Raw genomic sequence first — 26,749 nt, 5'->3', positions numbered from 1 at the left:
TTGGTTGTCAGTTGAGGTCATGGGTCGGTAGGGACCTTTTTTTTTCTTTCTTTTTTTCTTCTCCAGTGGCACCAAGGGATAGGAAGGAAATTATTAATATTTTTATTTATTTTAATTTACAGTAGCGATGGATAAGCTACTCTATTTTTTCATTACATAGCCTACCTGTACATGTAGCTACTCTACCACCTTGTGTGTCCCAACATGTTACACACACACACACACGCTGATTTTAAATGTGTGCGCGGGGGCAAACGGGGTTGCCTTATTGTAAAGTGTTACCGATTGGTTATACACCTATTCAGACGTCTCGTGAGTTCAGTGTTGGAAAGATCAGTTGTTTTAACCATTCATTAAAATGAATCGGTTCAAATGAGTCATTAGTTCGTGAATTAGACGTGTCATTATCGGACGTGTGCGCGTTGTGTGATTATCCCGGCGGTTAGGACATCCCACAAGATTTGTGTCATCACAGAAAACATTTCATCACTGGATAGTTTTTTCGTTTATTTAAAGTGAGTTTTTTCATTTATTTAAAGTGTGGTTTATATGTTTTGATTAATATGTGCGAGGGAGAGAGAGCAAGACAGTGCTTAGTTTTGAGACGGTGAAGCCTATACTTTCGCCTGGCTCCGCAGAGAGAGCGCGCGCGACCTGGGCTCTCTCTCTATCTCTGCTCGTTCAGTTCATGCGCCCTGTCACGAGCGCAGCAGTGCATCTACATGACAACAACGATGTGTGAACGCCCGTGGCTGCCTCGTTTGTTAGCATTGCTGGAGGACAACAGGCTATACAAATACGGTGCTGTACAAAAACAAATTATAGTTCGCCTCAAAGTTTTTTATTTGGGTATTTATTTAATTTGTATTATTTCTACGCCAAGCTCATAAAATAAATTTGGCTCGCACATAAATTGACAGGGCCGGTCGGAAACCGGAACCAAACAAAAAAATGTGTTATGCCCTATTAGCTAAAATGGCTTTTCTCCATGTTTAAGTCTTGAGACTTAAATAAGAACATGACATGGATTTTTTAATTTTAATATGTTCCTTGTGTTTCACTTACAACATTAATCAAGTTTTTTGCTAGTCTGGACTGATCAGTTTATATGGTGTGATTATGTAAAACTATTGGTCAATGTCTTGCTCTGGAGGCGGGCTTATGCAAATGTATTTACCCGTGTGACGTCAAAAATCCTACAACATCCTAACGAGCTTGATCAAATAAATGCTTTGTTTATAATGAAGAGGACGCTTTAAGCTCTTAAGTTTTAATGGTACAAAGATCTATTTTATGTCAAAATATCAAGGCAAATTTGATTTCTCATGTCATGACCCCTTCAAGTCGGTGCAGAGGGGTCGCACAACAGAGCAGAAGTTCACTTCAATAATAAACCAAGTGCAAAAAACACCACAAATGGAAAGATTAGAAGATATTATATATGTATAAACCCTAACCAAGACAAAAGTGGCCTAAATCAGACTTTTTTGCTCCAAGTGACTCAGATCAGTTTTTTCATGACTGTGAACGGCATAAACCACGTGGATAAAATAGTTTTAAAGGATGAAATGATTGACTACCGGGGGACTTTAATGGTTTTCTATAAAGTAAAGAAGTGCATGTAGAGACTAGCCTGGTCTCCTCCGCGGGCTCCTGATCGGCGCTGCTGCTGTGGATGAAACGCAGGGCATTATGGGTACTGAACACATCCTTCATCCGGCTGGTCATCAGCTCCTCTGAGACGCTCAGCGCAGGGCTCTCACTACTGACAACACAACACAGATTACAGATAACAACAATAGGTGTGTGTTTATAAGAAAACAAAAGTATTATAATAATAATAATAATAAACGTTTATTTGTATAGCACTTTTCATACATAGAATGCAACTCAAAGTGCTTCACAAGCATAAAATCAAATAATACAATCACACAATGTAAATATAAAAATATTCGAAAACTATAAAGGTTCAGCATGTAAAATAAACTGGCAATATAGTTTGACCTCAATATCCATATAAAATAAAATAAAATAAATAAAACAATGTAAAATAGAACGATACTCGGTTACTAACGTAACCTCGGTTCTCTCTAGAGAGGGAACGAGTATTGCGTAAGTTTAGCTTACGCTACGGGAAAGATTCATCTTCTCGAGATACTGAAGCCAAAAAATTATCCTTAATTTTGTATAACTTGTCAACGCAGTGCAGCAGCTAGCAGACCTAGAGCAGGCCATCTCGCGTGCTCATTGGCTGCCCTGCGGGCAACTGCTGCAGCCTACCAGTGCGCCCGGCGTGACGTCACGCCCAATGAAGGGCGCCCGCGCCTTTATAGCGTCACAGCCCACCAGATAGGCGTGGCTTAGCGTATAAAATAGGGGCTGTAGGCTGAATTCTCTGGTTTTTCGACGACTGAAGCGAAGTCGCTCGTGGCGTGAGCACGGCCGGTTACGCAATACTCGTTCCCTCTCTAGAGAGAACCGAGGTTACGTTAGTAACCGAGTATCGTTCTCTTACGAGAGGTTCTCTCGTATTGCGTAAGTTTAGCTTACGCTACGGGAACACTTTGTCAACGCCGTGCGCGCCAAGCATCCACATGAGACCCCGAGCTTGAGGGGAACCCCATAAGTGGAAAAAATAAGGTGGCCAGCCACGCGGGCCATCACTTGTACATAAGCACACATAGGGAATACAGAGCAGCGCGCCGGTCTGTATAGTCATATGGCACATACCCTACTTAGTGCAGCTCAACCAGGAGAGCTGAGTCATGAACGTGATCTGAGCAGGAGATCTGGGCAGAATACACCTCTCCTTCAGACTGACAACAGTTTAGCCTGCAAGGCAGGAACTTCTAGGTTATAAAACCTGACAAAGGTAGACGGGGAGCTCCAGCCCGCCGCTACACATATGTCATGGATAGAAATTCCACTGGACCATGCCCACGACGAGGCCACACCTCTCGTGGAATGAGCCCTGATGCCCAGAGGGCATTGCAGGCCTTTTGACGCGTAAGCTGCCGCTATAGCGTCCACTATCCATCTGGACAGGCTCTGTTTCGAGGAGGCAAGCCCCTTGGCGCGCCCACCAAACGAAACGAAAAGCTGTTCCGAAGCCTGAAGGAGGCGGAGCGCGTAATGTAAACCCTCAGCGCTCTGACAGGGCAGAGGAGATTCACATCACTTTCGCTGTCAGATGCTGGCAGAGCTGACAGCGAAATAACTTGCGCTCTGAATGGAGTGCCCATCACTTTAGGGACATAACCATGTCTAGGTCTGAGGATGACTTTAGAGTCATTTGGTCCGAACTCAAGACACGACGCGCTAACAGACAGCACCTGCAGGTCCCCTACACGTTTTACTGACGACAGTGCAGTCAGAAAAACGGCTTTTAGTGATAGATATTTCAACTCCACGGAGTCTAGTGGTTCAAATGGAAAAGCTTTCAGGGCCTCGAGGACCAGTGAAAGATCCCACATGGGAACCGACGGGGGGCGCGGCGGATTCATCCTTCTAGCTCCTCTAAGGAAGCGGATGACCAACTCATGTCTTCCCAGTGACTGGCCGTGCGTCGATTCCGCGAATGCTGCTACGGCCGCCACGTAAACTTTGAGCGTGGATGGGGATCTTCCCTTATCCAACAGCTCTTGTAGGAAAGTGAGCAGATGCGCCACCCCGCATGTCCGCGGGTCCAGACCTCTGTCGGTGCACCATCCAGAGAACACCGACCATTTAGACGCGTAGAGCCTTCTCGTGGAAGGGGCTCTAGACTGCGTGATCGTGTTCATCACTCCTTCTGGCAGGGCAACGAGTACCCGTTGATCAACCATGCATGCAGAGACCAGCGCTCTGGATGGGGATGCCAGATCGTGCCGCGAGCTTGAGAGAGGAGATCTGCCCTCACCGGAATCGGCCACGGAGCTGTATGTGACAGCCGTGCCAGTTCCGGGAACCAAGTCTGATTCTCCCAACGCGGGGCTATGAGGAGCACCGAGTGGCGCGTTTCCCTGATCCTCTTGATCACCTGTGGCAACAGAGAGACCGGAGGGAAAGCATATAGCGGGAGGCTGGGCCAAACCTGGGCCAGCGCGTCCTCGTCCTTCGAGAAGAACATCGGGCATTGAGCGTTGTCTTTTGACGCAAACAGGTCGACTTCCGCTCTGCCGAATAGGCGCCACAGTTTCTGGACCGTTTGGGGGTGCAGGGACCATTCCCCTGGGGGAACATTGTCCCTGGACAGTCTGTCTGGGCCGTCGTTCAAATGGCCAGGCACATGCGCCGCCCTCAGCGAGCGCAGGTTCGTCTGTGACCAAATAAGGAGGCGTTCCGTCAGATTGCAGAGATTTCTGGATCTGACACCGCCCTGACGGTTTACATAGGATACCACAGATGTGTTGTCCGAGCGGACAAGAACATGCTGGTCCTGTATAAACGGGAGGAAGCACTTCAGCGCGTTCTCGACCGCTATCATTTCCAGACAGTTTATGTGAAAACCCTTCTCCTGGTCTGACCACTGGCCAAAGGCCGGTCTGCCCTCGAACAGCGCGCCCCAACCCGAGTTGGACGCGTCTGTCGAGATGACCTTCCGATAAGAGATGGTTCTCATCATTACTCCATGCTGGTACCAATCGGCCACTAACCAGGGCTGCAGAGCTGTTATGCAGGTCTGAGTCACTCTGATTTTCTGGCCGCCAGACACCCAGGCTCGGCGAGGCGCGCGAGGGTTCAACCAGCGTTGGAGCGGGCGCATGCGCAGTAGGCCCAGCTGGAGCACCGCTGCAGCTGATGCCATACAGCCCAACATCCTTTGAAATGTTTTCAAAGGGAGAAAGCTGCCCTTCTGGAAAGATGCGGCTAGGTGGCGAACACGGCGCGCGCGCTGTGTCGATAAACGAGCCGTCATGGTCACCGAGTCCAGTTCTATTCCTAAAAAGGAAATTGACTGGCTGGGCAGTAATGAGCTCTTGGTCCAGTTGACCGTGAGACCCAAGCTTTCCAGATGACTGAGAAGCACTGTTCTGTGAGATAGTAGTTCTGTCTCTGACTGTGCCAATATCAGCCAATCGTCCAGATAGTTCATTATGCGCAGCCCCTGACTTCTCAGGGGGGCGAGCGCCGCGTCCATGCACTTTGTAAATGTACGGGGTGCTAGGGACAGGCCGAACGGCAGGACGGTGTATTGATATGCCTGACCGTCGAAGGCGAATCTCAAAAATTGCCTGTGACGGGGTACTATCTGAATCTGAAAATAGGCATCCTTCAGATCTAGAGAAATAAACCAGTCCCTCGGGCGAACGTGCGCGAGGATTTTTCTGGTCGTAAGCATTTTGAACGGTCTTTTTACAAGCACTTTGTTCAAATATCTCAGATCCAGGATAGGTCTGAAGGCTCCGTCCTTCTTGGGTACGAGAAAATATCGGCTGTAAAAGCCTGACTCGCTCAGAGAAGGCGGCACCTTTTCTATAGCCCCTTTGCACAGCAGCTTTGCTATTTCTGCGTGAAGTAGGTGTGCTACTTCCGCATTCACTATCGTCGCGGTCCGGGCTTGAAAGCGCGGAGGACGGCGAACGAATTGAAGTGCATAGCCCTGCTTTATTGTGCTCAACACCCATTCTGAAATCCCTGGGATAGTTTCCCACGCAGCTATGTGAGCCGCCAGGGGGCGAATGGCCTCCGGGTTCAGACCGCCGCCATTTGCGGGCTTGTGAAACTGAACCGGAGCCGAGAGCGCGGCGCGCGCGCTCTCGGTTCTGGGCAATGGCCGCTCGCTGACAGCCGAGACCGGCTGACTTATGTGAGATGTCCCGATCATAAGGGATGGGGAACATACTTTTGCCACACTTTGACGCGCGAGCAGCGCTCTGGGCGGGAGAGCTCTCTGTAAGCGTGAGCGCGCGCACGAGACTTACAACTGTATCTGACGCCCCGATCAGAGTAGATGGGGAGCGTTTTATTAACGCCCTGTGTTTCGTGATAACACTTAAACGCACAGGCGGGACCCGGGGGAAGGTTTGTGTTAGCAAGCGTGAGCGCTCTCTGGCGGGCACGAGACTTACGTTCATAAGCTTTTTTGATCGTGTAACAGAGCGGGCAGATAGTGGGCACAGACCTGTGGACACATTTCTTACATTCAACACTCGAGCGGCTTTTCTGCGCTTTATGAGAGTGTGCTCTGTGAGTGACACGGGATTTTGAGTGCTTATGTGTAGGGGTGAACACTGGGGCGTGGGCACATTCACTACACTTAAAACACTGACGGCGTGAGCCGGACCAGACATTATACTCTTTTTGAGATTTCTCTGGGTCGCCGTGAAAACGGCGTTTGTGTGCAGGCGAGAGGGTGAATAAACCGGCTCGTTGGCTGCTAGTTGAACCACTGCAGTAGCCTGTTCGAAGGGGACTGACAGGGAAATGAACTTTGACGGCGGTCCGGCCGCAGCGGGACACGCGCGTCTTTTCTCTCCCGCTGTTAGGAGGGCTTCGCGTGCTCAGACTTCAGCGTGAGCCTTTGCCGAGGCCCTCTGGGGGGCGGCGGTCTGCGACAGCTGTCTGAGCGCGATCTAGGGCGGCCGCCCTGACGTCGCTGCGAAGGCTGATGCTGAGGCTGTGCTGGACGCTGGGTGCTGGTTCGCACAGGAGGCTGGCTTTGTCTCTCGCGAGAGCGGCCTGTGGCGGAACTCGAGCGTCGCGGCAGGAAGAGGTTCATGGCCTGCGTGGTCTTTTGCACCATAGAGAAGCGGTCAACAATCCCGTTCACCGCTGGGCCGAAGAGACCAGTGGGGGAAAGCGGCGCGTTCAGAAAGGTGGCTCGCTCAGTTTCCCTCATATCCGCGAGCGTTAACCAGAGGTGCCTCTCCGTCACGGTTAACGCGGCCATGGCTCGTCCGATGGCCTGGGCTGCAGCTTTGGTGGCGCGGAGAGAAAGATCCGTCGCGCTTCTCAAATCCGTAACCGCAGCTGGGTCCCGGCCCTTCTCATCCCATTCATGGAGGAGGTCGGCTTGCAGGATCTGAAGCACAGCCATCGAGTGTAGAGCAGACGCGGCCTGGCCGGAGGCGGCATAAGCGCGGCCGACCAAGGCGGAAGTGGCTCTGCAGGCTTTAGACGGGAGGGCTGACCGTGACCGCCATCTCGCGGAGGGCGGGCAAAGGTGCGCTGCGACCGCCTCTTCCACAGGGGGAATCGCTGTGTACCCTTTCTCGGCGGCGCCGTCCACTCGGGAGAGCGACGCGGAGGCCTGTGACTGAAGTCTAGCCGAAAAAGGCGAATTCCACGACTTCGTCAGCACCGCATGAAGTTCCGGCAGGAATGGAGCGGGCCTGGTTTCTGAATCTGTGCGGCGGCGACTTTGAAGGAAGCAGCCGTCGAGCCTGTTCGGCGCGGGTTCCTTCGGCAGCAACCACTCGAGCCCGAGACGGTCGACAGCTTGCGTCAGCAGGCGCATAAGTTCCGCGTCAGCTCCAGCGCGGGTACGGGCGGATTCCTGGATTGACGAGGAGGCGGAGTGAAGCGACCATTCCTCGCTGTCTGATGCCAGGATAGAGCAGCAGTCTTTTGTGGCGTGTCCCACGGACTCATCCTCCGAAGTGACGGCAGTGAGGCTCGCAAGCGGCAGCTGCGCGTCAGTGAGGAGAGGTGGGGAAGGCGAGAGCGAGGCTCGAGGGAGGTTCTTCGGCGAGCGCGTCGCTGTGGCCACAGGTTCCGGCTGTCTCAGGGAACGGCGCTTCTTTCTGCGCGGTCCCACAGGAGGCGGAGTGACTGCTGTGGTGTTGAACGCTTCGAGTCGAGCCCGCAGGGTCGACAGCGGAAGCTCCTCACAGAGCTCGCAGCCCCCGGACGCGAGGGCGAGCTCTGCGTGTTCCAGGCCCAGGCAGAGAGCGCAGATCAGGTGGCGGTCTCCGGCGCTGAGCGGGGCTTTACACGAGCCGCAGGAAGTGCGAGGCATCTTTAAAAAGACGCTCGCTGCTCTTTTAGAATGATTTGCAAAAAAGGATACGTCGCCGGATAGCGTAGCTCGCACGGATGGCTGAAGGTGGCGAAGACGGCCGGCTTCCTCAGCGCTGTCCTAAGCTGGCTGTTCGCTGTTCGACGGCGGCGGTGGCTTCTCTCAAATCCAGCGATGCGAAGAGCTCGCTGAAGAGTCGAAAAATCAGAGAATTCAGCCTACAGCCCCTATTTTATACGCTAAGCCACGCCTATCTGGTGGGCTGTGACGCTATAAAGGCGCGGGCGCCCTTCATTGGGCGTGACGTCACGCCGGGCGCACTGGTAGGCTGCAGCAGTTGCCCGCAGGGCAGCCAATGAGCACGCGAGATGGCCTGCTCTAGGTCTGCTAGCTGCTGCACTGCGTTGACAAGTTATACAAAATTAAGGATAATTTTTTGGCTTCAGTATCTCGAGAAGATGAATCTTTCCCGTAGCGTAAGCTAAACTTACGCAATACGAGAGAACCTCTCGTAAGAGAACATAAAATTGACTTACACACAGCTTTGTTATATTACAACACCATATTTTTATTTTGATAAGCAACTTTAAAACTTATGTCTTAACCCACTTTTTAAAAATATGAATGCTAGTACCCTCACTTCATCTGGTAGACAATTCAACATTTTTGGAGCATAGTGAATGTATATATAACAGTAGTAATTGATATAATGCACTTTATTTGATCTGTCAATCACGACGTAAAGCAGCCTTAAAGGGGTCATATAATGGTACATGCACTTGTACAAGTTGATTGTACTGAAATGTGTGTTGGCAGTGCCTGTACACAACCATCATATAATGATAAAAATCCATCCAGTGTTTTTGTTTTAATCTCCTTATATGTTTTCCCCTGCCTCAAATTGAGCCGTTCGTTTTTGTGACGCCAATAAAACGGACGCCCCTCCCACGATTGATAATTGACAGCAGCGTTTCTATGGTTTCAACACAGACCCGCCCTGAGCGAGCTGTCATCGTAGTCCGCTATTGTTGATACACTGGAGCAGAATGGCGTCTAAGCTATTGTGGTGTTCTGTTTTTGGCTGTAATAAGGAACACAGCAGTCATGTTGATGATCCTAAATACGAACCGCTGAAGACGCAGTGGCTGAGTTTTATTTTTGAAGGGAATATTCCCAACGATCAACGTAAATGCTTTTGTTTGCGCTAATCATTTCTCATCTGCTTTATAAACGAGCGTCAGTGTAAATCTGGTTTTGCTAAGAAGCTGGTCCTGAAAACAGAATCGGTTCCAACTATTCGTGTTCCTGCTGCACCTCCAGAAGAAGTGAGTGTATGTTTTATTAACCTTTAAATATTAATCTTTACAAATGGCTTGCACGCTTCACGATGAATGCGGCTCGGTATATTACGGCATGTTTTCTCTGTAATGTTATGACGTTCTCAATATAATTCATAATCCCACGTTTATAATGAACAACACGTTATGGTTAATGTTTCAGCACTGACAGTTGTACCTAACCCTGAGATAACGTTAGGCATCATTGACAAGCCTAATGTTACCTTTACCAAAAAAATGTTTTTCAACATCAATCCGTCAACGAACTAACCTATACATCAGTAAACACCTAGCCTCTGTATCTCACTACTCTAAGTTACCCTGCCAATACATAAGTTACAAAAATAGATCAAAGTGACATTACGTTAACCAGTCATTCAGAAACGTCCTGTTCGAGCCTTACTCGTCGAACTTCTTCGGGCGTCATCTTGTTCCGGGTCCGACTCCGGTTCAAATTGGTATGGTAGAACAGATGTGTCCTCAGAGACTCCCGCTGACATTCTTGTTGCAAAATTTTTTTTGCAACAAGAAAATTGTTGCAAACTGACATTTGCATTTTTACTGAGTGGGCCGACTTCCCCCCCTTCCGACAATCCTAGCTGTGTCCCAACTATCTTGATGGTTCTACAGATTATCTGATCAGATTTCCCCTTGGTGTGAGGTGTGTTAAGAGTGTGTGAACCTGCTCGGAAGAACATCGGAGCCGCCCTGATCGCGAATCGTAATTATTCAACATGCTGATATTTACGATCAGAAATCCTGATGTGTTGGGGGAACCCCGAGGACAAACGTGCGCACGCTCTGGAGATTATCACGTGAAACAAAACAATATCCAATCAGAAAGCGAGATGATGGAAGACGGAAGCGCAGTCATGGGCAGCACAGAGTGAAGCTGATGTGGACAGCAGAGATGGAGGATCAGCTTGTTGATTTGGGGCAACAGCACGAATGTTTGTACGTGTCGTGTAAAACCTACCATCATAGACAATCAATAGCAAGAGAGTAGATTTTGTGTGTGTGTGTGTGTGTGTATCATCGCAATTTCTTCCTGCATATCGTCAGCCATGCTTATTCTGAAGTCTTGCGAGATTTCCTGTGTTCACAGTAGAGACTCTGGTTGAAAATCTGTTCGTGTGAGGTGTGCCGTCTTTGTCACATCATGGCACATCACACACTATAGGCACAAAACAGTTAAATCTAGGATTTTCTGTCCTCATGTTTGTGGTCTATCACATTTTGAAAATCTTATAAGATGTAAAAAATATTTTGGTGTGTACCCAGCATTACATTGTTTTTTGAGTAAGTTTTCTTTGGCACACATCTGATGAAACTGCTATAAAGCTTGTGATTTAATGGTTCACACGAGCAGCTCATCATCAAATCGGTCGTCAGTTTAACATGCATTTCAGAACGCTTTACTTTCACAGACGCATCATTTCTTGGAGCCATGATGATCACAGCATTTCACTAGATTTGTAATGAGAACCTGTTTTTACAGAAACTGCAGTTTTCCGTTATAATAAAGCTGCATGTGAATAAATTAAAGCACACATATTGAAATTTTACTATAAAACAAATTTTACTATAAAACGAATTAACCTTGAAAATTGAACTTTTTTAGTTGTCGGTCATGAATGCTTTGGGATACAGACCTACAGTTAGGATCTGTTGAAAGAAAACTTAAACTGTAAAACAGTTTGTTTACTATAAAGAAATGTTCTGAACTAATTTTATACAATATATATATTTGACAAAAAATTTTGTCTAATGTCTAATGCCACATGTCTAAACAAGTTCCAGATAATATCACAAAAATAGAGTTTCCGGTGAGATTTTGTTTAGGCGCTGTACTAAAAATAGCCACTGGGTGACACTCACGCCATTTGACACGTTCTTCTGTCATATTTCTGTTGTAATATCACTTCTAATCGCAAAACATCAGCCAAATATGTAAGCTTGAGTCTCAGAGCTTTCCAATGATGTGTTTCGTTAAGATTAGAAAAAGATTTGATTATAAAACAGAGCAGTAAATTGTCAAATGTGAAACCTGAGATGGCCACTAGGGGGAGGAAATCCAATTTTCTTGGATTGTATGTGTTTAATATATACGTGGGTTTCCTGTAGGGAAAGACTGCACACACCTGTCGTCTGCCAGGTGTTGATCCAGCGTGATGCGGTTCTGCTCTCCCTGGAACACCCTCTTCAGCAGGTCCAGGTGCTGAGGGTTATTGACGCCGAACCCAGAGGCCAGGATCTCAGCGTGGACGTTATACTCGTTGATGTAGGTCTTCAGACCCGGCACTCGCGTCATGCGCACCTGTGTGAAGAGAACCAGCGCTAGAACCAAGCGGAACCCTTCCTCTCTCTCTTTAAACCAACAAGCAAGTGACTTAAACTGCAGTAAATCGACTGGCCAAAAGAGTCAATCCCATAGACCCCCATGTTAAAATGCCCAACTTTACAGCAGAAAAAAATAGCAGAAAGCTAATTTTGCCCTTCATGACAACTGTGAGGGGGTGAATTTTTTTTATAACTCATCCATTTAAATTATATTAAACCTTAAAGTTCTGCATAATTAAGGGCGTGGCCACTTGAGTGACAGGTGGATTGCCGCTGATGTCACTACTAGCCGTTTGTCTGCTGTCTGTTAGCATCAGGTCACCTCAGCTAATCCACCTCGCTGCACATTTACTAACAAGATGGCAACGGCCACTTTGGGCTTCAAAACCCTCTTCAGAAACACTACGGGTGACGTCACACACACTACACACATATTTTTTTGGCAAGAACACACTTTCAGACCGGACCAGAAACATGACGCACACCTACCATCGGATCGACCCAGACGGTGTTCCCCACGCTCATCACGACCCTGGCCTGATGAAGCTTCCCTCTGATCTTCAGGCTCACGGCTCTGGTCACCTGAACACACAACACACACCGATCTGTTCACACTGCACATGTGCATATGCTGAAGTAGTGCTGGGCGGTATGACCAAACATTTATATCACGGTATTTTTCTAAATAATACCGGTTTCACGGTATATGACAGTATTTTTTTTTTCAAGCATGACTGTGTGTTAACCACATCTTCTACTGATTGAGAAGAAATACTGCAGTAGATTGACTTAGAATACCATATTTTACTGTCATGAGTGAATATTGTAGACCAATTCCACACTAGAATTAATACATTTGCAAGGCCCAACATAAATGCTGCTGTATCAGGAAAGATAAAGAACTATTAAATGGAAATAACATCGAAACTTTTCAAAAGACAGTCAGTTTCCTTCAAAGAGACATTAATATAAAAACACCAGCGCCGCGTTTTGACTTCGAAACATGTTTATTCAACGATGTCAAAGCCTTTTGGACAATCTGTCTGTGGCGGGCAGTGTTGATAATGTGAACCAATGTATGAGAAACACTGTAATATAATTTGACAGCTTTCGATTATATTTTAACCTCTCCATCTTCACCGTCACAGTAAAACACACACACACATCCGTGCATCACCAGTGAAAAGACTCTCTAAAACACTATCGCGCCGCGTTCCCAACGTTGTTAAAGCCACACACACCAGTATTGCGGTATATTAAAAATTCAGATCATAACAAAAATATTCGGTATGAACCGGTATACCGCCCAGCACTATGGAGAAGAGATCGAGCGTTTGTGCTATTGAGACCTTGGGGTTCCAGTCCACCTCGCCGTCGACGGGCTGTGCTCGGCACAGGACGATCTCCACAGCCTGGCCCGGCAGCTCCTGGAACTGAGCAGGAAGCTGGAGCAGCTGGTGTGACTTCACTTCCTGTGTGCGGCCCTCGTCGATGAAGCAGGCCATGACACTGCTGAACAACTGCTCTCCTTTATCCGGCACCTCCATCACACGCACACTGAGACCGGTGTGCAATCAAACAATCAGTTCCCATAAACATTCGTCATTTAATAATTTACATACACTGAAAAGTTAAAGTCCCCCTGTGGTGAGAATCAAGTTTTTAACATTGTTTATATGTTTATTGTTATGAGAATTTTCTCCTTGAAACTGCAGTGAGCCAAAGACAGTCTCAAAAACACGGTTTGAAATCGCTGGTGTTTCTGACGTCACAAACCAACTTGTAACCAATCAGATCAACGTGTGATCGTCAACGAGTGGATCTCTGAGCTGAGTGAGGGGAGGCGGGGCTCATTTGCATATTCATAGAACCACGTGTACTAAATAAGGCAAAAGTGTCGAGTTACATTCCAGATATTTTAAGGCATGAAGACATTTTTTTTCAAGGAGAAAACATTTAAATGTCATTTTGGTGATCAAAGATGAGTTTTAATGGATACAATAATTAACTACAGAGGAATTTTAAGAGGGTCGGTAGGACTTTTTTCAGGATTCTTAGAAAGTTCAAATGAGCAGAATTTCTTTGAAACTGAATCTTTTGTAACATTTGCAACTTTTGATCAGTTTAACTGCAGTATTATGGCGCTTTTCCACTGCATGGTACGGCTCGGCGCGGCTCAACTCGCTTTGCTTTTCCACTGCATGGTACGGCTCAGTACGGTTCGGCTCGCGCGGCTCAACTCGCTTTGCTTTTCCACTGCGTGGTACGACTCGGCGCGGCTCGGTTGCTTTTCCACTGCAGTTAGTAACGTTTCAAAGTGTGTGGGATTATGACTGATCGTTATAGTTTATCCGCTCCTCGGCAACCAACAAGAGGAACGTCTGCGCTTCTCGTCCACTGACCACGATTCAGCTATTTCTTCTTTGGAAGTTTTTTTTTCTCCAAGCAAGTCAAGCAAGTAGTTTTAAAACAGGTGCTACAGTGGTGGCTGTTACTGGCTATTTAAATCTAGCGGGTTTGATGTCTCGCAAATACAATGACGCTGGTAGTGACGAGCTGTCTGTTTGATCATTCAGTGATCTACAGTGCTTCCACGTCACATTTTAGTATCGGTGCGGTACGCTTGGAACCTCAACACAGGTGGTACCAATTAAAGCGAGCCGTACCGTACCGTACCATGCAGTGGTAAAGCACCACAAGTGAGCCGTACCATGCAGAGGAAAAGCGCCACAAGTGAGCCGTACCGTACCATGCAGTGAAAAAGCGCCACAAGTGAGCCGTACCGTACCGTACCATGCAGTGGAAAAGGGCCACAAGTGAGCCGTACCGAGCCGTACCATGAAGTGGAAAAGCGCCAAAGCGTGCCGTACCGAACCGTGCCGTACCATGCAGTGAAAAAGCGCCACAAGTGAGCCGTACCGTACCGTACCATGCAGTGGAAAAGGGCCACAAGTGAGCCGTACCGAGCCGTACCGTACCGTACCATGAAGTGGAAAAGCGCCAAAGCGTGCCGTACCGAACCGTGCCGTACCATGCAGTGGAAAAGTGCCACAAGTGAGTCGTACCGAGCCGTACCGTACCATAAAGTGGAAAAGCGCCAAAGCGTGCCGTACCGAACCGTGCCGCACCATGCGTTGGAAAAGCGCCACAAGTGAGCCGTACCGTACCATGAAGTGGAAAAGCGCCGAACCGAGCCGTATCGTACCATGCAGTGGAAAAGCGCCACAAGTGAGCCGTACTGAGCCGTACCGTATCATGCAGTGGAAAAGCGCCAAAGCGTGCCGTACCGAACCATGCAGTGGAAAAGCGCCACAAGTGAGCCGTACCGAGCCGAGCCGTACCATGAAGTGGAAAAGCGCCGAAGTGTGCCGTACCGAACCGTACCATGAAGTGGAAAAGCGCCGAAGTGTGCCGTACCGAACCGTACCATGAAGTGGAAAAGCGCCGAAGTGTGCCGTACCGAACCGTACCATGCAGTGGAAAAGCGCCAAAGCGTGCCGTACCGAACCGTGCCGTACCATGCAGTGGAAAAGCGCCAAAGCGTGCCTTACCGAACCGTGCCGTACCGTACCATGCAGTGGAAAAGCGGCACAAGTGAGCCGTACCGAGCCGAGCCGTACCATGAAGTGGAAAAGCGCCGAAGTGTGCCGTACCGAACCGTACCATGAAGTGGAAAAGCGCCGAAGTGTGCCGTACCGAACCGTACCATGAAGTGGAAAAGCGCCGAAGTGTGCCGTACCGAACCGTACCATGCAGTGGAAAAGCGCCAAAGCGTGCCGTACCGAACCGTGCCGTACCATGCAGTGGAAAAGCGCCAAAGCGTGCCTTACCGAGCCGAGCCGTACCGTACCATTCAGTGGAAAAGCGCCATTAGTGTCAGTATGTGATGAAGTATGTAGTAAATGTTATCAGAATGAGGTGTGTTCACCGGCTGTAGGTGTTCTCCTCCTGGACGGCGTACAGTTCTCCCTCCAGCACCTCCACAGCGCAGCGTCTCTCCCCGGCGTAGTGCGCACTCATGTCAGCCGCCAGAGCCTGGTATCGGTCCTCTCTCTGGCTCACGATACGCCCCGAGTACACACTCGCTGTCTTTATCAGCAGCGGCAAAACCTTTCAAGATTCGGACGAAACAGCTTGCTGTCACAAATGAAAATGTAACATTCAAATCGAATCTGAAAAGTGCAGAATTCATAACTACTCCTACTAAAAAATCTATGACATGAGCTCAAGATATGCAATATGACAAAGTCAGAAGAACAGAGACTGAGGAAACGTATAGATTGTAATGCAAGCGTCCTTCTGTCTGATGTTAGCGTGTTTTTTCAGTGATCTGAGGCATTGAGCATGTTTGAACACACCCAAGATGCATCAGAACCGAATCACTTCAATGCAAACATGCTGATCCTCAGAGTAACAGCAGGACTTTAATTGTAAAAATAAATTAAAATATTAAAATTTTAGACCATTTGTCTGCTCTATTTTTGCTTTGCCAATAGAAATATTTCCAAACAAATCCAAAGCAGGATAACAGTCCATATGAAACATGGACAAGCGGAGACAGTTTGAAACGATCCTGTGAAAATTGTGACTATTTTGACTCTAAAATTGGCATAAAATCAAAGCCACATGTCTAACAAAGTTGTGTTCCAGATTTTAAGTTGATGTCACAAACATTGGGTTTCATGCAAGATTTTGTTTAGCCGCCGTACTCAAAATAGCCACCGGGTGAACCTACACGCACAAATTAATACATTTCTGTCACAGCATCACTTCTAGTTCTATCAACAACAAAAAAACAGCAGAAACTTGAAGATTTTTTTGTGAAATGTTTTCTTTTTTTCTCAAATTCTGTTTTCAATTTTATATTATCAAAATTAAACTGAATCATCATGCTTTATGTCTTAACGTCTAAAACTTTATTAAATGTATTAATTTTAACAATAACTGAGCCCTATGAAATGGTTTTAATTCAATTAAATATTTTCCTGTTTATTTAATGTTTTTTTTACAATTTAATTAAAATGTTTTAAAACCTGAAGTAATCAAATGAATTCATAAAACCTAATAAAACAATTTAATCGTAACGTAATTAAGTTAAAATATAGCACTTCTCGTAACACTTTACAATAAGGTTTCATTGGTTAACTAACATGAACTAATAATGAACTGCACTTCTACTGCTTTTATGCTGTAAATGTTAATTTCAACTAAAAAAAGTTGAACATTAGTTAACTAGTTTACATTAGTTATGCACTGTGAACATGAACAACTGGATTTTTATTAACTGACAATGATCAATACAGTATTTATTCATCTTTGTCAATGTTAGTAAATGCGTTAAATGATATAACAAATGAAAGTGTTATCTCTATTCTTTTACCTTTGATTTCCTTGATCTTTATTTGTGTCAATTAGTGCTGTACAAGAGAAGTTTACTGAAATTATTTAAAACGTGGATGAAAAAAAAATCTCTTGATTGTGTTTTTGCTGGTTTGAAATGAAGTCCTTTGAGTTTCTGACTGTATTGGATGCTTTTTTGTGGTTTAATAAATCAGACACTAAACTCATATCGCAGTTTGAATGTGATGAGTTCTACAGCCCTACTTCTGATTTGCTAAATTCCGTGACATTCCACATTCTACAATAAATTCCGTTTCAATGACTGAATACCACAATTCCATCAGAAACCAGATATTTCTTCTGATGGTCTGCTTTGAACTGACCATTACAGTGCCAGAGTCCGGGTGCTTTGGATGATCCAGAGATTTGTTGATCATGTGTCTATCTGGACAAACTGTGCTGTCTCTGCAAAGAAGAGGAACACATTAGCCAGACAGACGCTGTAAACCTCTGATGCGTGTTGAGTTACGCAAGTTATGTGATGCGTGTTGAGTTACGTGAGTTTTGTGATGCGTGTTGAGTTACGTGAGTTCTGTTATGCGCGTTGAGTTACGCGAGTTCTGTGATGCGTGTTGAGTTACGTGAGTTCTGTGATGCATGTTGAGTTACTTGAGTTCTGTCATGCGTGTTGAGTTACGCGAGTTATGCGATGCGTGTTTTCTGTGATGCGTGTTGAGTTATGCAAGTTCTGTGATGCGTGTTGCGTTACGTGAGTTCTGTGCTGTGTGTTGAGTTACGTGGGTTCTGTGATGCGTTGAGTTACAGGAGTTCTGTTATGCGCGTTGAGTTACGCGAGTTCTGTGATGCGTGTTGAGTTACGTGAGTTCTGTGATGCATGTTGAGTTACTTGAGTTCTGTGATGCGTGTTGAGTTACGCGAGTTATGCGATGCGTGTTTTCTGTGATGCGTGTTGAGTTATGCAAGTTCTGTGATGCGTGTTGCGTTACGTGAGTTCTGTGCTGTGTGTTGAGTTACGTGGGTTCTGTGATGCGTTGAGTTACAGGAGTTCTGTGATGCGTGTTGAGTTAGGTGAGTTCTGTGATGCGTGTTGCGTTACGTGAGTTCTGTGCTGCGTGTTGAGTTGCGCGAGTTCTGTGATGCGCGTTGAGTTGCGCGAGTTCTGTGATGTGCGTTGTTACGTGAGTTCTGTGATGCGTGTTTTCTGTGATGCGTGTTGAGTTACGCGAGTTCTGTGACACGTGTTGAGTTACGCGAGTTCTGTGACACGTGTTGAGTTAGGTGAGTTCTGTGACACGTGTTGAGTTACGCGAGTTCTGTGACACGTGTTGAGTTAGGTGAGTTCTGTGACACGTGTTGAGTTACGCGAGTTCTGTGACACGTGTTGAGTTACGCGAGTTCTGTGACACGTGTTGAGTTAGGTGAGTTCTGTGACACGTGTTGAGTTACGCGAGTTCTGTGACACGTGTTGAGTTACGCGAGTTCTGTGACACGTGTTGAGTTAGGTGAGTTCTGTGACACGTGTTGAGTTACGCGAGTTCTGTGACACGTGTTGAGTTACGCGAGTTCTGTGACACGTGTTGAGTTAGGTGAGTTCTGTGACACGTGTTGAGTTAGGTGAGTTCTGTGATGCGTGTTGAGTTACGCGAGTTCTGTGATGTGTGTTGAGTTACGCGAGTTCTGTGACGTGTGTTGAGTTACGCGAGTTCTGTGATGCGTGTTGAGTTACGTGAGTTCTGTGATGCGTGTTGAGTTACGTGGGTTCTGTGACACGTGTTGAGTTACGCGAGTTCTGTGACACGTGTTGAGTTACGCGAGTTCTGTGATGCGTGTTGAGTTAGGAGAGTTCTGTGATGCGTGTTGAGTTACATGAGTTCTGTGATGCGTGTTGAGTTACGTGAGTTCTGTGATGCGTGTTGAGTTACGTGAGTTCTGTGATGCGTGTTGAGTTAGGTGAGTTCTGTGATGCATGTTGAGTTAGGTGAGTTCTGTGATGCGTGTTGATTTAGGTGAGTTCTGTGATGCATGTTGAGTTACGTGAGTTCTGTGATGCGTGTTGAGTTACGTGAGTTCTGTGATGTGTGTTGAGTTAGGTGAGTTCTGTGATGCGTGTTGAGTTAGGTGAGTTCTGTGACGCGTGTTGAGTTAGGTGAGTTCTGTGATGCGTGTTGAGTTAAGTGGGTTCTGTGATGCGTGTTGAGTTACGTGGGTTCTGTGATGCTTGTTGAGTTACGTGGGTTCTGTGATGCGGGTTGAGTTACGTGAGTTCTGTGACGCGTGTTGAGTTACGTGAGTTTTGTGATGCGCGTTCAGTTATGTGAGTTCTGTGATGCGCGTTGAGTTAGGTGAGTTCTGTGATCCGTGTTGAGTTACGTGGGTTCTGTTATGCGTATTGAGTTACGTGAGTTCTGTGACGCGTGTTGAGTTACGTGAGTTCTGTGATGTGTGTTGCGTTACGCGAGTTCTGTGATGCGTGTTGAGTTACGCGAGTTCTGTGATGCGTGTTGAGTTACGCGAGTTCTGTGATGCGTGTTGAGTTACGTGATTTCTGTGACGCGTGTTGAGTTACGTGAGTTCTGTGATGTGTGATGCGTTACGCGAGTTCTGTGATGCGTGTTGTTACGTGAGTTCTGTGATGTGTTACGTTACGTGAGTTCTGTGATGCGTAAAGCGAGTTCTATTATGCGTGTTGCGTTACGTGAGTTCTGTGATGCGGGTTGAGTTGCGTGAGTTTTGTGATGCGTGTTGAGTTACGCGAGTTCTGTGATGCGTGTTGAGTTACGTGAGTTCTGTGACGCGTGTTGAGTTACGTGAGTTCTGTGATGTTACGTTACGTGAGTTCTGTAATGCGTAAAGCGAGTTCTATGATGCGTGTTGAGTTGCGTGAGTTTTGTGATGCATGTTGAGTTGCGTGAGTTTTGTGATGCGTGTTGAGTTACGTGAGTTCTGTGACTGTGCAGTGCAGGTGTGTGAGGCAGACCTGCAGAAGCCAAAGCTCTTGAGCGTGCAGCAGAGAGGGCGCTGGGTCTTCTGCTCCTCCTTGGCCTGCTGGACACCGAGGGCGAACTGCAGCAGCTCGGGGGGCAGGCGAGCGCCGGCTCTCCTCAGGTATCGTAGGACACCGCACACATGCCGGGCGTTCAGCTCCGACATCAGCAGCACAGACTGAGCCGCCGGACACAAGCTTTCGCCGTGATCCTGCACACACTACAGTTACAGCACCAACACACTCAAACTACAGGAACAAGTGTAAACCAAAGCTCTCGTTGTGATCCTGCACACGCCAGTTACATCACAGTAGTGCTGGGCGGTATACTGGTTCATACCGAATACCGGTTTTTATTTTTGTTATGATATACCTTTTTTATATACCGCAACACTGGTTTATGTCGCTTAAACAACGTTGGGAACGTGGCGCGACACTGTTTGAGAGGGTTCCTTTTCACTGGCTACGTTTATATGCATCCGTACCTAAAAGACCTTCTGCTAGGGCCTTGAGCACGCAGAAGAGGCTTAGAAGAACCCGGAGAATTGCAGCCATTGCCTTTTGCTGCCGAAGAAACTCTTGTGGCGGCGTCTGAAAGTTGCCGCGACGCAATGCATCGAGCTTGGCCAGTCTGACTCGGATGGGGGACACGGTGGCGACGATGTGCTACCGGGGCTTTCTGGGCTACAACGTCCCTCAACTGGGCTGACCAGCCCAATCCTGCATTCCCCGAAGATGACTCTTCACGGGAAATCTCGTCCTCCGTTAGGCCATCCAAGCACACGGGCGCTCCATAGCGTCTTCTGTGGTGGGAGAGAGTGCACTCTGGCCTAACCTGTCGGATCTCCCTGACAGTGAGAAGCAGCGCATCGCGGGCGCCCCGGTAGAGCCCGGGCGGCCTCTCTTTGGACAAGGAGGGGGATGAGGCCTTCAATTTATGCCTACCCAGGAAGGCAGCCCCACGCCAGATGCCCCCTGAGCGTTTGCCTAACCCTCCTGTCACGGGACGAGATTTCCACCAGGGCAAGGAGAGGCCCCAAGCCCTTCGAACTCTCTTCGTGTTTCAGAGCCCCTGTCCAAAAGACGGAGGGTCTCTCATGGAGGGGTTGGCCACCCACCTTCAGAGGCTGCCCAGCCCATGTGTTCAGTGTACATTGTGTGCTCTCCCCCCACATTCAGGGGGTCTTGAGAGAAAGGGTTAGCGACAATACCACGGCAGTGGCTTACATCAACCATCAGGGCGGCAGCGCAACCTTTAGCTCACAAGCTTTTGGTGTGGAGCAGACGGGTTTTCCTGTCATTACAGGAGACTCATGCTCCAGGCATTCTGAACAGAGGCGTGGACCTTCTATCGAGGGTGAACCCACTCTACAGAGATTGGCGCCTCCACCCTCAGATAGTGTGCATGATTGGGATGAGATTCGGACAGGCAACTGCAGATCTATTCGCCTCGTGCAAAAACTCCACTTGTCCCATGTTCTTCTCGCTAAAGGATGTGGACACGCCCCTCTGGGCCCAAAGTGCTATTGTATGCTTTTCCCCCCCTGTGCTTGACAATTCCCACACTGGCCAGGGTGAAAGAAGTGCCTGTCTCTCATTTTGATAGCACCCAAAGCCCCATGGCTGGCGGAGATAATCCTTCCCCTCTGCAGACTTACTGTCTCAAGCGAATGGGGAGATTTATCACCCACAACCCAACAGGGTGGCTCTCTGGGCCTGCCCCGTGAGAGGACAAACTTAAGCACACTAGGGCTTTCCCCTCGTGTAGTTGCTGCTATACAGAATGCCAGGGCCGTTTCTACACATTTCTTATATGGCAGGAGAACTGTTCCTGAGTGGGACCTCTCCATGGTGCTGGAGGCTTTGTCTCCTTTTGAGCCCCTAAAGCTGCTGTCTTTCAAGACGGCGTTGCTCTTGGCCTTGGCAGCAGCTAAACATATAAGTGAGCTTTATACACTCTCGGTTCATTCTTCATGAACTAGTGGATCTCTTAGTGGAGATCAGGTTTTCCTAAAGCCTAATCCAGCTTTTATGCCCAAATGCTTCCCTGTGTTCACATCGGAGGTGTTAGAGCTGTCCGCTTTTCACGCTCCACCTTTTTCCTCCGCAGAGAATTAGAGGCTGAATGCTCAGTGTCCTGTTCGTGCCTTACAGACATATATGGCCAGGACCAGTGCTTTCCGGAAGAGCGACCAGCTCTTTATTTCATGGGCACCACCTCAGAGGGAGTCTCATATCTAAGCAACGTCTCTCACATTGGCATATGAATCGAAAGGAGTGCAGCCCCCAGGGGACATTAGAGCTCATTCCACAAGAGGCTTAGCCGCCTCATAGGTTTTGTTTAGTTGAGTGTCACTGCAGGACATCTGCTCTGCTGCCAGCTAGGCTGCTCCAAATACATTTGTGCGTTACTACCGGCTGGATGTCACCAGAACTTCAGTGGCACATTCTGTTTTAGGGGTGGGGTCTTCTTTATTGTGGCAGGCCAATGTTGGAGAAAGGAGCCCAGGAGCAAAGGAGTAGATCCAGCTGGGAAAAATCATCAATTATGAATACTTCCACCTGTTCACCCTTTAAACATGGAACCACTCACAGCTGTAGTCAATAAAGGCCCAATGGAGGTCACTATAAATCTGGGATCTGTGCTTCACTGAAGAGAGAGATGGCCCTGGGTGCAGACAACCCCAGGACGAGGCAAAGAAGCACAGGGAGGCCTAGGCTGCGTTCCAGTCCAAAATTGTCATGCCCTTCACATGCTAACTTCCCTCCGTCTTGTTCACTCAGATGTACGTCATTGCTTACATTGCATGAATGCTCACTACTGGCGGAACCTTTGCAATAGGCTGATTTGGAAAGTGCTAAGCCCTTGATTATTTATAATCAACTATGGGGTTGATTTATTATTAACTTATTTCCCTTATGAAATTATTTAATGCAGCATTCTATATGTATATTGATGTGTTGGAATTGTTTAAATAAAAAAATTAATATATCAGAGTTGTTCGGGGTGGGGTAAATTAAACGCAATATGCGTTGACATGTTGCATTGTGGTATATGGAGCTGCCTTAAGTGTACATATGTAGACTCGCTCAAAATCGAGGGAGCGAGGGTATGAACTTCCCTAGTCCACTTCACAAAGTGGAATGCACTTCAAAATGGCGGCAGGGATTCCCCCGAGTGGAAGTTCTTAGGGAAGTTCGCAAGTGCATGTCTAAAAGTGGACTGGAACGCAGCCATAGAGTGAGACTGGCTGAAGAGAAAGAAAAGACACAGTTATCCTTGTAACCTCTGCTTTACCGTTTTTTATGTCTTCCCCCTTCGAGGCGGCCTAGAGTTCAAGCGGACAGTAGAAACGCAGCTGTCACAAGTACCCCAGACTGGGAAGAACCTAAGTTCCAGTTTGGATCCCTTTTGGCCATTCTATATATTTTTTGTTAAATAAGACAGTTTCTGTTAATGCTGCCCCGTCTCTCTTGTGGTTGTGTTTTGTGGCAACTGAAACCTCTCCTAGCTTTGGGGACGGGTCACAATATCTATACATGTGTGTGTGTGTTGCGGAGATTAATTTTGTGTGTATCGAGCAATCGGGGAGCTGTCCATGTCTCTCCCATAGGTTGATCTCAAACACGAGATGATGAAAGAGAACAATAGGTTACCCGGTTCTCTAAAACATTGAGTGTAGAGATCCACCAGCTAAGCCCCGCTTGCTGCACGAGAAGCGAAGAAACTTCATGGAGAACAGCAGCGCTTGCAGGCGTTATATGCCTTCTGGTAAGGGGGCGGGGCCTTACCTGGCATTGGCTGCGCGCTTCTGTCTGTCTAGCCAGACTTGGTGCAATTTGATGCTTCTGCAGAGGTCAGGTATGGATGCCCTTCCCAAAGGTGGATCTCTCCACTCAATGTTTCAGAGAACCGGTGTTAAGACAGTAACCTATTGTTTTAATATGAATGTATCTTTGAAGGGAACTGACTGTCTTCAAAGAAAGATTCTATTGATATAGCATGGACATTTTCTATCTTTCCTGATAAAGCAGTGTTTAGGAGCGCTGCGCTGCACGTCTTTGTAAACAGCATAATTTTGTAAACAGCCTTGCAGACCTGTATTAATACTAGTGTGGAATTTTTCTACAATATTCTCTCATGACATTAAAATATCAAAGTCAATCTACTGCAGTATTTCCTCTCTCAATCAGTAGAAAATGTGGTTAGTACACAGTCATGCATCACAAGCACTACATCACCATCACACTCAACTACAGGGATGAGAATAAAGCAAAGCACCGTGTCTGTAAGGCTTCTGAAGTTCTCCGACATGCAGAAGAGGCGTCGGCCGAACAGCTTGGGGGAGCTGGGGAACCCGTAATGGACCACGCATGTGGCGTCCCGGATACCAAGAGCCTTGAGGCAGTCGTTGGTGGTCACTGGAGGAGCAATGAGAGTCAGACAAGAAGCAAAACACTATGTTCCCCAATATATGTCCACTAACCTTCCCAGAACATTGCAGGCAGGTTTTGGTAACAGCCTACTGTTTTTTTTAACATCTGAAACTGAAGCGACTTATATAATGATATTAAAGGCACAATATCAGGGCTCCAGACTGCGACCATTTTTCCTGCCGGTGCGACCAAATATTTATTTAGGACGCACTGGCGCGACCACAACGTTGCCGAGCAGCGAATGCCAACACAATGAAAGCGGAACGAAAATGCGCATCTCATTTCACGGACCGTTTATTAGTTCGGACCAATAATAGAGAGCGCAGCGCCCCGAACTTGCCAGTCGCGGGCCGATCTAGATCCCGCGACACTGTTACTAGGAGATCCAGTGAAGAAATCCATTGACTTCGCCTCAGAATTAATAACATCATCGCTGCGAGATCCAGTGAGAAACACTTAGATTCGGCGCAGAATTCTCCGTTATAAACCATAGATCAGCGCTGACGTGGAAACCAGGAGAAACACTTTTGGAAGGCTTTCAGTTCACAAATCAGCAACATTCACCATGGACTTATGCTAATGTAGTAACTCTAAACATTACTATGGCATTGTGACAGAAATAGTCAAACGCTTACAAGTACTACACATCTTTTTCCAGCACTTCAAAACTATAATATCATAAATGTTATTTTTTAATGTGATGACCAACATATTTTTTGTTCATCCTTTTTTTTTTTTTTTTTTGTTCATCCAATCTTATCCAGATTGTCCTAAAAACTAAAAATGTTGGTGTAGGAAAGACATTATGAATAATTAAAGTTAATTTCATCTACACCCTAAATTAAGCGTAGTGCTTTATTGTCAGCCCCAGTGCTGCCAGATCTGTGTGGGTATAAACTCAGTGTCTCGGTGCGGAGGCCCTCAGATGTTAGTCGGGAGCCCTGTGAACTTAAAATAAAACTGTACATTGCAATATCTGTACGTTAAGTCTATTATTAAAGAATTTATCAGTATTACAGTTATTTTGGGGGAAATTTGAATAATTGCATTGCAAGCTGATTTAAGATGTGCCCCTAAATATTCTGCTTGCGCTCCTAAAAATTTCAGTCAGGCGCTACAGCGCTCCTAGTAAAAAAAGTTAGTCTGGAGCCCTGAATATGTATGATTTTTGGATTAAAATATCCCAAAAACATTAGAACAATGTTATATTCTTTGTTGATTTTTTTCTCTCTTTAGATTATATTTTTTTTTACCATAAACTAACCTTCCCAGAACTTTGCAGGCAGGTTTCGGTAACAACCTATTGTTTTTTTATCATCTGAAACTGAAGCGACTTATACATTATCCCAAATGTTTCTAAGAATGTTTAAATCCAGAAAAATAACCAGTTTTAACCAGGACAAGGACCGTGTCCATGCGTTGCCTATCAATGACATCATACCAGCGTTACCCTCGATTTCTGTATTTTCGTACTGTGTTTTATTAGACAGGTGAGCAACTGACTGGATAGATTCTTCGGCAGAAAACTAGTCATTGTTATACAGCTCAACAAAGTTAGTCTTATTTTTTAACCCTCAGGGGTCTGAGGGGTTTTCTGGGTTCTGGAGGTGTTCTGACATGCTCTGACATTTGTGCTTTTTTCAGTTATTTATAAACATGTTAATGGCGAAGGTGTAAATTCACTCTATATAGCACAAACAGGGCTACCATAATATGTGAGCAACATGTATGCACATGTTTGTATTTTTTAGAGAATAATGTTTATGCGTGGTTATTGAAAAAACTAAAACTTAAAGTGTCTGAAATAAGGCCACAAAACACATACTAAATATGTGTCCACAAGACTTTTGACTAATGGGTGTTGTTGCATAGAGTTTTTGCTTCAAAATGATCTGAAAATCATCCTGCCTAATCATTTACACAAAACAATACATTAATTTAAATTTTATAAGACACCTTTTGTTTGGAAAGGCAATATGCGTGGAGGCGTGTTCACACCTGAGAAGACAAAGGCCGGATAATGTGCCGCATAATGAGCTGCATATTAATTAGCCCTTTCACACAGGTGTGTCACAGGGTCCCAAAGAACGCAAGGACAAAAGAAATTATCTATATATACATATTTTACAATTAGAAATTGTAACCAATTACAAATAGGTTACAATTACAACAACAATTACAATTTTAACAATATTTCAAGTGTATTCTTTCTTTGTAAAATGTATACATTTCATCATACGTATTAAAAAAGGTAAGGATTCATTAGTTTGAATATTGGAACAAACACTATAATAACATCTTAGTTGATAATTCAATATACCTACTTTATTTTTGACAAAACATCATATAGTA

General features: G+C 46.5%; 1 protein-coding gene and 1 long non-coding RNA gene across 2 annotated transcripts in view; one reads left to right on the top strand and one right to left on the bottom strand.

Moving 5' to 3' along the window:
- Positions 1-26,749, bottom strand: part of tdrd12 (tudor domain containing 12) — an 88,160-nt gene that overhangs the window by 12,268 nt on the left and 49,143 nt on the right. The window contains exons 25-32 of the mRNA XM_077222503.1: positions 24,243-24,382; positions 19,955-20,172; positions 17,340-17,421; positions 15,545-15,726; positions 12,966-13,173; positions 12,106-12,198; positions 11,418-11,593; positions 1,634-1,765 (exon numbers count right to left, since the gene is read on the bottom strand). Of these exons, the coding sequence (XP_077078618.1) occupies positions 1,634-1,765; positions 11,418-11,593; positions 12,106-12,198; positions 12,966-13,173; positions 15,545-15,726; positions 17,340-17,421; positions 19,955-20,172; positions 24,243-24,382 (1,231 nt within the window). The remainder of the gene's footprint in view (positions 1-1,633; positions 1,766-11,417; positions 11,594-12,105; positions 12,199-12,965; positions 13,174-15,544; positions 15,727-17,339; positions 17,422-19,954; positions 20,173-24,242; positions 24,383-26,749) is intronic.
- Positions 1-26,749, top strand: part of LOC143731909 (uncharacterized) — a 233,212-nt gene that overhangs the window by 181,757 nt on the left and 24,706 nt on the right. The window lies entirely within an intron of this gene.

Source organism: Siphateles boraxobius, unplaced genomic scaffold (genome assembly GCF_051911475.1).
Source record: "Siphateles boraxobius isolate OS27281-9 unplaced genomic scaffold, OSU_SipBor_1 88, whole genome shotgun sequence".
NCBI classification, from domain to species: domain Eukaryota; kingdom Metazoa; phylum Chordata; class Actinopteri; order Cypriniformes; family Leuciscidae; genus Siphateles; species Siphateles boraxobius.
This window is presented reverse-complemented; position numbering and strand designations above follow the sequence as displayed.